Here is a 14,980-nt window from a genome sequence, read left to right as displayed (position 1 = left end):
CTTTTGATGGGTAGTCACGTTAATGTGACTGGACGGTGTAGTATTCAATACTTAGAGTTGTGGAGAGGCAGCTTTGTTAAATTCAGACAGTTCCAGTGGATAAATTTATGAACTGAAATTGTCTGGGCTGATTTAGAAGAGACTGCACAAGTTGCTAATGAAATTATAAAAGATTCAATAAATATTGATGATTGTACATTGTTGAACCAGGAAATCATCATCATCATCATCATCATCATTTAAGACTGATTATGCCTTTCAGCGTTCAGTCTGGAGCATAGCCCCCTTATAAAATTCCTCCATGATCCCGTATTCAGTGCTAACATTGGTGCCTCTTCTGATGTTAAACCTGTTACTTCAAAATCATTCTTAACCGAATCCAGGTACCTTCTCCTTGGTCTGCCCCGACTCCTCCTACCCTCTACTGCTGAACCTATGAGTCTCTTGGGTAACCTTGCTTCTCCCATGCGTGTAACATGACCCCACCATCTAAGCCTGTTCGCCATGACTGCTACATCTATAGAGTTCATTCCCAGTTTTTCTTTGATTTCCTTATTGTGGACACCCTCCTGCCATTGTTCCCATCTACTGGTACCTGCAATCATCCTAGCTACTTTCATATCCGTAACCTCAACCTTGTTAATAAGGTAACCTGAATCCACCCAGCTTTTGCTCCCATACAACAAAGTTGGTTGAAAGATTGAACGGTGCATAGATAGCTTAGTCTTGGTACTGACTTCCTTCTTGCAGAAGAGAGTAGATCATAGCTGAGCACTCACTGCATTAGCTTTGCTACACCTCGCTTCCAGTTCTTTCACTATGTTGCCATCCTGTGAGAATATGCATCCTAAGTACTTGAAACCGTCCACCTATTCTAACTTTGTTCCTCCTATTTGGCACTTAATCCGTTTATATTTCTTTCCCACTGACATTACTTTCGTTTTGGAGATGCTAATCTTCATACCATAGTCCTTACATTTCTGATCTAGCTCTGAAATATTACTTTGCAAACTTTCAATCAAATCTGCCATCACAACTAAGTCATCCGCATATGCAAGACTGCTTATTTTGTGTTCACATATCTTAATCTCACCCAGCCAGTCTATTGTTTTCAACATACGATCCATAAATAACATGAACAACAGTGGAGACAGGTTGCAGCCTTGTCTTACCCCTGAAATTACTCTGAACCATGAACTCAATTTACCGTCAACTCTACCTGCTGCCTGACTATCCATGTAAAGACCTTTAATTGCTTGCAAAAGATTGCCTCCTATTCCATAATCTCATAGAACAGACAATAACTTCCTCCTAGGAACCCGGTCATATGCCTTTTCTAGATCTATAAAGCATAGATACAATTCCCTGTTCCACTCATAACACTTCTTCATTATTTGCCGCAAGCTAAAGATCTGGTCCTGACAACCTCTAAGAGGCCTAAACCCACACTGATTTTCATCCAATTGGTCCTCAACTAATACTCACACTTTCCTTTCAACAATACCTGAGAAGATTTTACCCACAACGCTGATTAAAGAGATACCTCTGCAGTTGTTACAATCTTTTCTGTTTCCATGTTTAAAGATTGGTGTGATTACTGCTTTTGTCCAGTCTGATGGAACCTGTCCCGACTCCCAGGCCATTTCAATTATCCTGTGTAGCCATTTAAGACCTGACATTCCACTGTATTTGATGAGTTCCGACTTAATTTCATTCACCCTAGCTGCTTTATTGCACTGCAATCTATTGACCATTTTCTCCACTTCCTCAAATGTGATCCTATTTCCATCATCATTCCTATCCCATTCTACCTCGAAATCTGAAACATTACTGATCGTATTTTCACCTACATTGAGCAACTCTTCAAAATATTCCCTCCATCTGCCCAATGCATCCACAGGATTCACCAGCAGTTTTCCTGACCTGTCCAAAATACTTGTCATTTCCTTCTTACCTCCCTTTTGAAGACTGCTAATTACACTCCAGAATGGTTTTCCAGCAGCTTGACCCAAAGTCTCCAACCTGTTTCCAAAGTCTTCCCAAGATTTCTTCTTGGATGCTGCAATTATCTGTTTGGCTTTGTTTCTTTCTTCAACGTAAGTTTCTCTGTCTACCTGAGTTCTAGTATGTAGCCATTTTTGATACGCATTCTTTTTTCTTTTACAGGCTGCCTTGACTGTGTCATTCCACCAAGCTGTTTGCTTCATCCTACTTTTACACACTACTGTTCCAAGACATTCTTTGGCCACTTCTAGTACTGTGTCCCTGTACATTGTCCATTCCTTTTCCAATGACTGTAATTAACTACATTCAACCAACTGGTACCTTTCTGAGATCGCTGTTATGTACTTGCGCCTGATTTCCTTATCCTGAAGTTTCTCCACTCTTATCCTCCTACATATGGACCTGACCTCCTGCATTTTCGGCCTCACAATCCCAATTTCACTGCAGATTAAATAATGATCAGTGTCATCAAAGAATCCCCTGAATACACGTGTGTCCCTCACAGCCTTCCTGAATTCCTGATCTGTTATTATATAGTCAATGACAGATCTGGTTCCCCTGCCTTCCCAAGTATACCGGTGAATGTTCTTATGTTTAAAAAAGGAGTTTGTGATTACTAAGCCCATACTGGCACAGAAATTCAAGAGTTGTTTCCCGTTCCTGTTGGCCTCCATATCCTCTCCAAATTTACCCATAACCTTTTCATACCCTTCTGTTCGATTTCCAATCCTGGCATTACAATCGCCCATGAGCAGAACACTGTCCTTGTCCTTTTCTCTAACAACTACATCACTGAGTGCCTCATGAAAACTATCCATCTTATCTTGATCTGTCCCTTCATAATGCGAATATACTGACGCAATCCTAATTTTCTTGCTAGACACTGTCAAATCTATCCACATCAGTCATTCGTTTACATACCTTATTGCAACTACGCTGGGTTCCATTTCTTTCCTGATGTGAAGCCCTACACCCCATTGTGCTATTCCTGCTTTGACTCCTAACAGGTAGACCTTGTATTCTCCCACTTCCTCTTCTTTCTCACCCCTTAACCCGAATGTCACTAACAGCTAAAACGTCCAGCCCCATCTTACTTGCAGCCTCTGCCAGCTCTACCTTGTTCCCAGAGTAGCCCCCATTGATATTAATAGCTCCCCATCTCATTACCATTTGTTTGCCAAGTCGTATCTTAGGAGTCCCTGGTTTGTCACCTCCAAAGGTCCGAGGCATTTTGCTCTGATTGTTGCCAGCACATATTTAAAGTACCAGGGAAGCAGGTTGCTAGCCTTACTTGCCCCGAGTCCCATTGAGTTTTACCCCTAACGGTTGAGGGACTAACCAGTGGATTTGGTAGTCTTTGCCGTATGAGCACAAAGGTGACCACGACTCAGAATAAGTCCGAGATGCCCAGCCTTATTCCAAAGTAACTGGTATCCCGACTGTCGGGACCACTTACTTGGCCACTCATACGTTGCCCGTGGTTCATGAACTAGGACATTACTACAGGAACCCACACCTTGAACCAGGAAATTAAAAACAAAAATGTAGGTTGTGGTTCAGGTTCTGAAAAAGTATCGGATAATGTTGAACAGAAGTGGAAAGCAGTTATTAAGATGTTTCAAAAGACGATATTTCACAATATTTCTAAAATGACTGAGCTCGTGATGGCTTTGCGTGAGACATCTGCTCCAGTTAAGAGTGTTTTTTCAATTGTGGGGAACATTTGGTCTCCAGAAAGGAGTAGCAGGATTTCAGAAGCTACTGTTATAACATATGCTAAATTTTAAAATTGATTCAGATCATTCATATTGTAAATTTTATTGTGTAATTAAAACAAACAAGCCATTTCTGAAAAAGTCATGTTTAGTGAAAAATACAAATGAATAAATAAGTCTTAATGTTTCAATAAACTTTTAAGGCTTTTAAGTAAATCAAAAATATGTCCTAGGTTGGACCCAAAAAATATGATAATATGACATGGGCTGGATCCAAAAAATATGGTAAACCTTCCAATTCCCGTTTAGGTTTCCAGATTTAGGTTTTCCTTGACTACCCCAAATCACTTAAGGCAAATGTCAGGGTGATTCTTTTGAAACGATGCTGCCAGTTTCCTTCCCCATCTTTTCCCAAACTGAGCTTGGGTTCCATCTGTAATGATCTTATTATCGACAGGGAGTTGGACCCTAAACCCTAATCCTTCCTTTTAAAATTACAGAGAGACAATGTCAAAAACAAAGTACTAACTGTACTGATGTCATTTGTTTCTATTTTTTAACTTATTTGTTCAGTCATTCTCATAGACATCATCAACAGGAGATTGAAATTCAGCAGCAAATGCCAGCTCCTTCTTCCAGTTCGCTTTGCTAGTCCTGTTGTTAGTTGAATATTTTTGCATCTGGTAGAAGACACACACAAACAAAATCCATATCTAAGGCTCAGTCACATGTGAGTGAGAGAGAGGCAATGGCTAAACACAGTGTGACAACCGTACAGTCCAGTTTTGGCTGCCCTTGACTTCTTGTTGTTTCCGCACAGCCTGAAGGGCATTGTTTTGGAAAGACTGGGGGGATGCAAGTGGTGTTTGTGAGGTGGACAAACAGCCTTGTAGTCGCCAGCTTCCAGGGGTGTATTAAGACTGGAAAAAGCACTGGCAATGGTAATCGATGCAGTAGTGATATGTTAAGGGAAATTATCTCAATTTACTTATTTATTTTCATTATACAGGTATTAGTCCTCATACATACTGTACACACATAATGCTAGCTATCCATGCATTGATAGAGATTGTAGGCTGGCAATCCTTATTGCTGGAATAAATTGCAAGGCACTAGTAGCAGTCACCAATCCTTATAGAAAGTCGACAACGCTTAACTTCCTATCCGATTGTAGCTGATGGATGACGTGTCATTCACAAGGAACAGAAGTCAGATTTTCTGTACATATCACATGTTGTCAGATGCAACTCCTCATATAACAATCCGTCAACATCAGCAGATATTTTCTGATAATAACTGAGCATATATGGTCAGTGATTTCTTGTTGGAACTTTATAATAATAGGAATTGGATTAATTAACAGAACAACAGATTTCTAATTTTTCAGCACATTTCAGTCAGACCACAGGCGATGTAATGCACACCACCATGGACAGTCAGTGAATTAAGTTGAACATACTGATTGTCCACCAGAACTGATACGTCTTGTGCCGGTTGAGACCCAGTGAGAACACACTCCAAGTAAACAATCATTTTGGTAATAAATTTTTTGCACTCTGTCTTCAGGCCACAAGTGGCCCATCGGGACCATCCGACCGCTGTGTCATCCTCAGATGAGGATGCGGATAGGAGGGGCGTGTGGTCAGCACACCGCTCTCCCGGTCGTTATGATGGTTTTATTTTATCGGAGCCGCTACTATTCGGTCGAGTAGCTCCTCAGTTGGCATCACGAGGCTGGGTGCACCCCGAAAAATGGCAACAGCACATGGCGGCCCGGATGGTCACCCATCCAAGTGCCGACCACGCCCGACAGCGCTTAACTTCGGTGATCTGACGGGAACCGGTGTATCCACTGCGGCAAGGCTGTTGCCTTTGTTAATAAATGGATCAATCAAAAGTTCTCCTTCGGAGACAAAATCACTTACAATAGTTTCTGAAGATTTGTGATTAGCCCTAAATTTTATATGAGCCTGAACTTAGGCCGAAGGCCTAAATGAACAAACAATCAAATGTCAGGTATTGACTTAGTCACAGAACAAGACACAGTCTAAGGTTAACTTGTTAGAAGAAAAAGGCACAAAAATAAGTTCGGTAGCTGATAACCAAGTCCTGGTCACCGATTCATAGTGATGGTGGTGACAGATACTGGAGGCTTCTTTACTCAGCAGCGGCTGGCAAGCAGCATGGTGTCATGTGTAGCAGAGATTCTAAATCAGACTGTGATTGAAGTGCTGCAGGTGCAATCAGCATCTGGCTCAGGGCTCAGTTAAATACACCTTGTTGTGGATTTGTCCCACCCTAAATATGCAGACCGCAAAGAGATGCTAGAGGACTGTATGCGATCAAATGGCCTGGGAAGCAAACAGGGCTGCAGGGCCAGCAACCTCTAATAGTGCTCGTGCTGTCACCTGCTGGCCTATTCAATGTGCATGATTGAAGTTGTGCCTTTTGTTGCTGTAACTCGTTCTGAGTTAGGCCACTAGGCCACAGGTGTGAGAGGAGTTGCAGGTCTGCTGGGAGAGCAGCCCATACACTACATCCCCTCCCTCCTCTCCCCCTCCTCCTACCCAATGATAGATGAAAGGATGGTGCCCATCTCAAAGATTTGGGCTGTATGCACCCACCTGTAGAGCTGGTGACTCTGGAGAGTGTGAGCGATACCTATTGACAGGGGAGTCGGGAGCAGAAGAGATGGGCCGCTGTCCCTGCAAGCTGGGGACCGCAATCCAGTCGAGGAGATGGCAGTTTGGCATTTGTCCCCGGCATGGAGAGAGAGGAAGCCCCAATTTGGAACCAAAGATAATGAATCCCTCCGGTAAGGAGGCATCAGTGTTTGGCAGAGGTACATCAGATCTGGGTGGAGGCGTGTGGATCTGGCGTGCAGTGTCACTTCTACCATGGACAAATCCAAGAGCAGGATAGATGGATGAAAGTGGTGCAAAAGCACTCTGGCTTCCTGTGTTGGCAGTGTCAAGGAACGAAGTCATCTTGAAATGTCTAGTGGCCATGTCCCTAGGCTGGAATTCTGGCGCTACCGCAAGGCTGATATGGGCAAACCGAGAGCAGCTGGCAAGATTGATAGCAGTTGAGGAGAGAGCTATGTGGAGGGAGTCTGGAAGGAGACCAAAGTTAGAAATAGACATGGGATGTAGATGGCTGAAGTTGTGCAAAAGCACTCTGAAAAGGACATGGACAAATTGTACACAGAGGGTAGATGTGGGGGTAGGAGCACTTGCAAAGAAAAATTGCTGAGCCCAGAGCATGGAAGTGAGACCAAAGGGCAGAAGTTAACCTGTTGAACCAGGACTGCATAAATGAGTGTGAAAGCATGGTAAGTGAAAAATGACTGTACAGGGAGTGTAAAGGTGGGTGCCATAGCACTTGGTATGTAGAATCTTTATGCCCAGAAGGTAGAAGAATGTGTCAGGAGGACAGAGGTTGGTGCAAGAGCACTTTAAAGTGATGAGTATTGTGCCCAGGGGGCATAGATTGGTGCATGAACACTTGGTAGGAAAAATGATTGTGCCCAAAGAGCATAGTTGGCTTTGGAAGCTCTGGAAAAATAGGAAACTGAGTGCAGTAATCTTGTATGGAGAGGAAAGAAAAGAAGAAGAAGAAGGAGGAGGAGGTCGGTGAGGTTAGACGCAACTGGCTAGGTCAGACATTTCGGGCATGCTTGAAGCGCAGGATGGGTCAGTTGGGAGGGAATTGGCACAACTATAGAGGTTTGCTGCTAAGAGGGCAGGTTCAGGTAGTGTAGAAAGAGGAAACTTCTGTGGTGCTGCCCAGTGGAGGCTGATCCAGTAGGAATGTCAGGAATAATGGCTGGGGTTGTCTGGAGTTGTGATGACACTGGCCGATGGTTCTGGTGCCTTGCTAGAAGCAGGAAGCTGTGGCAGACAAGTCCAGAAGTAGTTGACCCTGGAAGCATCTGAGACAGCGGCTGGGTACCTCTGGTGCCATGGAGATACAGGCCAGCTGTGTCATATGGTGTCTCTGGACCTGCGGGATGTTGAAGAGCAAAAATAAGACTTAAGGTGCCTCTTCCATATGGAGGACAAACATCAGAGAACTAGGCATGTCAGTGCAGAAGTTACTATCAAAGTCTTTGCGACATGATAGTCACAAGCACACACTGTGTACCTGAGGTGAAGAATACATCTAAAATTTAAGTTCGGAGAAAAATATCTCATCACTACATGCTATGAGACTAAATTTGCCACTGGAACTGATGGAGGTGCGAGGGCCCAAAAAATACTCATTGCCAACCGATAATATGTCTTGCACCAGTCAAAGTACAAGAACACAGTCCAGGTAGACAGTGTAGAATCATTTTTTTAAATATATTCATCAACCAAAAGCTTACAATAGTTTGTGAAGGTTTGTTAGCCCTGAATTTACCCAAATCCAGATTTAGGCTGTAGATCTTAAAGATGAAACAATCAAAGTCAGATATTCACAGGGTGTATAAGCCCTGGGACAACTGGGAAATCTAGGGAAAAAACCCGGGAATTTTTTCATCGGGGAGAAATCTGAGAAGACCCCAGGAATTTTGTAGAATTCCCAGAATTTTTCATTATTTTGGTTTTCATTTAAATTTTTGTAAGTTTGACTGGTAAGAATAGATAACTCTTCCAAAGAATTTTACTGTGGCCCACTGCTGCAGAATAATCCTATACCAATAAAAAATAAATGAGAGAATAACACCAAAATAAAACTTCAGTTGTAAAGAACTAGTGCCAATTACAACAAATAAAGACAGTGCACACACAAGCATCTGCAGGCAGCAAAATGTGTCAATGACTATGAAGTAGTTCGTAACAGCAAACTGCTTTAAATGTGTCTTTCTTGTGGGTCTCATTTTGATGAGTGTGACATCACAACTGTTTACATTTGTAACAGATCATGGGAAAATATTGCGAATGGTGGTTCTTGAAGAGTTAACTTTCAAAGTAAATTTGCCTTTACGCAAGCAGAATTGTGTTACACATGAGAAAGTGCGATGAATTTTTTAAGTTACAGAGCCTTGACTCTCATTCAAAACTTATCACTTTGAGGTCCAGCCACGTAGAAACATTAGAGTCCCAGAAGACCACCCATTTATGCCACTCTTTAATATTTTAGTAGCACATTTGTGTTTGATGTATCTTAAAGGGTAACACAGGCAAGAAAAGATCAAGTTTCAGTGTTAGTGTTTCATATGTATTTTAATTCTCTCATAGATTAAAAATTATGCACTAATGATGGCAAAAAGTATAATTATCCTTCAAAAAAGTACGAAGCAAGTTCTTGAGCAATACATGTAATCAGGGGCGATTCTAGAAGTCGGTCAAGGGGGAGGGCTTATTGGTGGTGGTGGTGGGGGGGGGGGGGGGGGAGGTTTGGGGGAATGGAATATTGCTTAACAAAAGTTGAATTGGGGTCCTCCACCAACAAATTCATAAAATTTGGTGTTCCTTAAAATAGTTTTTGGTAACTGTTTTGGAGTTCAGGGTAAAAAATATGTATTAATAAATAATAAGATGCCCATTTTAAATTAAATGATATTTATTGGTTTAGATTGTAAGCTATTTACCGCTCTTATTCTTTTGTTAAAATGTGTTTGAAACACATTGCAACTTGTATTGCTACATAATTAAATAAAAAAAATTGAATCTGTTGGAGTAAGGTATTTGCTGATTTCTGAAGTCATTTTATCCAGTGTAATATGATACTCCATTTGGGGGGGGGGGGAGGGGTCCTATGGGGGCTATAGCACCCCCCCCCCACCCCCTCTTGCCACCGCCCCTGCGTGTTATTGACTTTTTCATGGAAAAGTTGGAGTTCTCGAAGGAGCACATATTCGGTGACATAAACCATGAAATGATTGGTGCACAGCAGTGACATAATTGTGCTTGTCAGAAATATTCAGGTGCTGCGGTTTAAGCTGTGTTCTTAGGACCCTGTTTAATCACACACGCAAGCACACACGCGCGCGCGCACACACACACACACACACACACACACACACACACACACACACACACACACACACACACAAACCAGCAAAAAATTTATGACGACTAATATTATACATGAAAACTTATCTTTTCTTGTAGCTATGCTTTCACGCTACTTAACAATGATGTTGCTATTGGCTGACTAAATCACATGTCCTATGCTCTGAATGTCTGCTGTCATTGACTGGTGAGAATATGTGACATGAGCTATTAGTGGCTGACAAAAGTGGATAGCAATCTCGATTTCAGTGCTTCAGAAGCTACCGTGCTGTACTTGGTGTTCTGTTTACACTTTCCAATTGAAAAACTATGCAGTGTAAATATTTTCACACATACAAGATCTTTCCAAAATGCATTATTTTTTGCTGGATTTTATTTCCTAATGTGGCGGAAGTTCTATTCCGGTGTGTAAAACTTTCACCGTTCAAAGGATTGTTAAGTTTTACAGCTGTGTGGAAAAGTGTATTGTCACTTAACGCAGAAAAAATGTAGCTTCATGAGGGATATAGTGTATTTTCACGTAGGAAAAAGTGTATTTTTAACTGGGAAACCCAGAAAAATGCTGTGGTTTTTTTTTTTTTTTTCCCCACTTTTACACCCCGATTCACTTGGTCACAGAACAAGGTACATTTAAGGTTCACTTGTTAGAAGAATGATGTATGAAGGTAAGATCGAAGGCTGGGACCCAAATTCTAGTCGATCCTGATGCAGAGGCGCTGGTGATGGTGGCCTAATCAACATGCATGACCGAAGTTCTGTTGTCTGCTGATGTAACCCCTTCTGGTTAGGCCACTCACATATCACAGGTGTGAGAGGGGTTGCAGATCTGCCAGGTGAGCAGCCCACTTACACTTATGTTGCAATGCAAAGTGTGGCTTGTGTCAGATAGTTATTTCTAACAAAGCAAATTTCTGTTCATGTTATTTCATGCCTGCTAGCTGGTACGCAGCATACTTGACATTCTTGGTCATGTAAAATATGCTTTGTAGTTGTGGTATTCTGAGGAGAGAAGTGGGGAAGGAAGTGCTTTGCCGATTTCCTCTGATATGTGACAAGAGTGTAGCTGTGACCATACCTTCCACAATATACATTATTGGATAACACTCTCATAGTTCCTTTTTTGGACCCACTTCATTCTGCTCTTGTCGCCCCTCACTTTATAAGGCACCTTCCCTGAAATTTTGTTCTTGAATTTTCATGTGTTTGCGTACTGTCACTTTATTCGTGAATATTTTCTTTTCTATTGTCTTTTCAGTACTGAAATACATTGAAACACTATGTTACATTCCTACTTGTTTGGGAAGTTAGTTGTCGTTCACATTCAGCCACATTTCTTCACCATTGTTATTTTTTCTCTTTCTTTAATATGTTTGTGAGTAAACAGGCCTTTATATTTTTAATTCCCTAGGCTGTAAGTGCTGACAAACTCATCGAAAATCTGTTGGAAAAGAAAGAAACATTCCAGCTGAAGTCAAATACAAGTGCCAATGCTTCTCATGTTCAGGTGAGCTTGAATCACAAATATTTAATTTATTAGTAATATGTCTCTTAATTTTAATGCCCTTTCTCTTAATTTCAATGTCCATTTTGTGTGTGTGTGTGTGTGTGTGTGTGTGTGTGTGAGAGAGAGAGAGAGAGAGAGAGAGAGAGAGAGAGAGAGAGAGAGAGAGAGAGTGCACTCCTAGAGTTTCATGCACAAATGTATGTTCTAGTTACAGTGTAATTTTCTTCAGGTGCCAGTACTTCCAGCTGGTGTTGCTGGTACATCATCTCTGCCAGCAAATTATGTAGCCGGAATATCAACAACACACAATGTGTCTGTGGCATCACAGCCAGTCCATGACAGACAGAAGCTTCCCACTTGGTTGACAGCGTGTTCAAACAGCCTGCCTCCTATCTACAGCCATGTGTGGTCACTTGTTTTGGGACCAAATGGCCTGGCAGATACTGGTCGACTGTTCCCAGTTCTTATAACCAGTGGTTTAACTGCTGATGTTTTGGGCCATATCTGGAGTTTAGCTAATAAAGAGGTACCTGGACAACTCACAGAACTGGAGCTGTACACTGTACTTGCTCTGATTGCTCTTGCACAGGTTAGTTTTTACTATATAACTATATAAAATATAGTTAATTCATTCAGATTTTGCCTTGAAATTCCTGTGGTGCTGCGTGTTTGATATGCAGGATCTCTTTCTTGTTTGTTTCCAGTAATGCTCATTCCTTCTTGTAAAATTGCTTACTCTTGCTGTCTTATGTATGATTGTATTATTAGCATCTCTCTCTACTTTGGATTAAAGATGCGTGCAAACACAACTGACACACACATGACTGCAGCATCTGGCAGTGTCAGCTGCAGTCATTTGTATGTGAGTAGCAACTTTGCTTTTCATAACATTGTTAATATAGTCCCCCATTCGGATCTCCAGGCGGGGACTACTCAGGCAGATGTTGTTATCAGGAGAAAGAAAACTGGCGTTTTATGGATTTTACAGATCGGAGCGTGGAATGTCAGATCCCTTAATCGGGCAGGTAGGCTAGGAAGTTTAAAAAGGGAAATGGATAGGTTAAAGTTAAATATAGTGAGAATTAGTGAAGTTTGGTGGCAGAAAGAACAAGACTTCTGGTCAGGTGAATACTGGGTTATAAATACAAAATCAAATAGGGGTAATGCAGGAGTAGGTTTAATAATAAATAGGATAGTAGGAATGCGGGTAAGCTACTACAAACAGCATAGTGAAAGCATTATTGTGGCCAAGGTAGTAGTGAAGGAAGATGAAAATTTAATAGTCATGGGTGACTGGAACTCGATAGTAGGAAAAGGAAGAGAAGGAAATGTAGTAGGTGAATATGGAATGGGACTAAGGAATGAAAGAGGAAGCCGTTTGGTAGACTTTTGAACAGAGCATAACTTAATCATAGCTAACACTTGGTTCAAGAATCATGAAAGAAAGTTGTATACATGGAAGAAGCCTGGAGATACTAGAAGGTATCAGATAGATTATATAATGGTAAGACAGAGATTTAGGAACCAGGTCTGAAATTGTAAGACACTTCCAGGGGCAGATGAGGACTCTGACCACAATCTATTGGTTTTGAACTGTAGATTAAAACTTAAGAAACTGCAAAAAGGTGAGAATTTAAGGAGATGGGACCTGGATAAACTGACTAACTGAGTTTTGGGGAGTGCATAAGGGAAAAATTGACACGAATGGGGGAAAGAAATACAGTAGAAGAAGAATGGGAAGCTATGAGGGAGAAGTAGTGAAGGTAGCAGATGATCAAGTAGGTAAAAAGACTAGGGCTAATAGAAATCCTTGGGTAACAGAAGAGATATTGAATTTAATTAATGAAAGGAGAAAATACAAAAATGCAGTAAATGAAGCAGGCAAAAAGGAATACAAACATCTCAAAATTGAGATTGATAGCAAGTGCAAAATGGCTAAGCAGGGATGGCTAGAGGACAAATGTGAGGATGTAGAGGCGCATATCACTAGGGATAAGATAGATACTGCCTACAGGAAAATTAAAGAGACCTTTGGAGAAAAGAGAACCATTTGCATGAATATCAAGAACTCAGATGGAAACCCAGTTATAAGCAAAGAAGGGAAAGCAGAAAGGTGGAAGGAGTATATAGAAAGTCTGTACAAGGGTTATGTTCTTGAGGACAATATTATAGAAATGGAAGAGAATGTAGATGAAGATGGAATAGGAGATATGATACTGCGTGAAGAGTTTGACAGAGCACTGAAAGACCTAAGTCGAAACAAGGCCCCACGAGTAGACAACATTCCATTAGAACTACTGACAGCCTTGGGAGAGCCAGGCCTAACAAAATTCTACCACCTGGTGAGCAAGATGTATGAGACAGGCGAAACACCCTCAGACTTCAAGAAGATTATAATAATTCCAATCCCAAAGAAAGCAGGTGTTGACAGATGTGAAAATTATCAAACTATCAGTTTAGTAAGCCACGGCTGCAAAATACTAACACGAATTCTTTACAGGCGAATGGAAAAACTGGTAGAAGCCGACCTCGGGGAAGATCATTTTGGATTCCATAGAAATGTTGAAGCACATGAGGCAATACTGACCCTACGACTTATCTTAGAAAATAGATTAAGGAAAGACAAACCTATGTTTCTAGCATTCGTAGACTTAGAAAAAGGTTTTGACAGTGTTGACTCGAATACTCTCTTTCAAATCCTGAAGATGTCAGGGGTAAAATACAGGGAGTGAAAGGCTATTTTCAATTTGTACAGAAACCAGATGGCAGATATAAGCATCAAGGGGCATGAAAGGGAAGCAGTGGTTGGGAAGGGAGTGAGACAGGGTTGTAGCTTATCCCCGATGTTATTCAATCTGTTGTTGAGCAAGCAGTAAAGGAAACAAAAGAAAAATTCTGAGTAGGAATTAAAATCCACGGAGAAGAAATAAAAACATTTGAGGTTCGCTGATTACATTGTAATTCTGTTGGAGACAGCAAAGGACCTGGAAGAGCAGTGAAACGGAATGGACAGTGTCTTGAAAGGAGGATATAAGATGAACATCAACAAAAGCAAAACGAGGATAATGGAATGTAGTCAAGTTAAATCGGGTGATGCTGAGGGAATTAGATTAGGAAATGAGACACTTAAAGTAGTAGATGAGTTTTGCTATTTGCGAAGCAAAATAACTGATGATGGTCGAAGTAGAGAGTATATAAAATGTAGACTGGCAATGGCAAGGAAAACGTTTCTGAAGAAGAGAAATTTGTTAATATCGAATATAGATTTAAATGTCAGGAAGTCATTTCTGAAAGTATTTGTATGAAGTGTAGCCATGTATGGAACTGAAACGTGGACGATAAATAGTTTAGACTAGAAGAGAATAGAAGCTTTCGAAATGTGGTGCTACAGAAGAATGCTGAAGATTAGATGGGTAGATCACATTCTAATGAGGAGGTATTGAATAGAATTGGAGAGAAGAGAAATTTGTGGCACAACTTGACTAGAAGTAGGGATCGGTTGGTAGGGCATATTCTAAGGCATCAAGGGATCACCAATTTAGTATTGGAAGGTAGCGTGGAGGGTAAAAAATCATAAAGGGAGACCAAGAGATGAATACACTAAACAGATCCAGAAGGATGTAGGTTGCAGTAGGTACTGGGAGATGAAGAAGCTTGCACAGGATAGAGCAGCATGGAGAGCTGCATCAAAACAGTCTTAGGACTGAAGACAACAACAACAGAAGAATTATTACATAACTGTAATTAGAATATATCTG

General features: G+C 41.2%; 1 protein-coding gene and 1 pseudogene across 2 annotated transcripts in view; one reads left to right on the top strand and one right to left on the bottom strand.

Moving 5' to 3' along the window:
* Window positions 1-14,980, top strand: part of LOC126249366 (synergin gamma-like) — a 173,491-nt gene that overhangs the window by 83,850 nt on the left and 74,661 nt on the right. For both annotated transcript variants that reach the window (XM_049951021.1, XM_049951027.1), the window contains 2 exons: window positions 11,127-11,222; window positions 11,452-11,811. In XM_049951021.1, the coding sequence (XP_049806978.1) occupies window positions 11,127-11,222; window positions 11,452-11,811 (456 nt within the window). The remainder of the gene's footprint in view (window positions 1-11,126; window positions 11,223-11,451; window positions 11,812-14,980) is intronic.
* LOC126206186 (5S ribosomal RNA) lies at window positions 5,473-5,590 on the bottom strand (annotated as a pseudogene).

This window comes from Schistocerca nitens, chromosome 1 (assembly GCF_023898315.1).
Source record: "Schistocerca nitens isolate TAMUIC-IGC-003100 chromosome 1, iqSchNite1.1, whole genome shotgun sequence".
NCBI lineage: Eukaryota > Metazoa > Arthropoda > Insecta > Orthoptera > Acrididae > Schistocerca > Schistocerca nitens.
The sequence above is the reverse complement of the archived record's forward strand: the minus strand, read 5'-3'. Positions and strand labels throughout refer to the sequence as shown.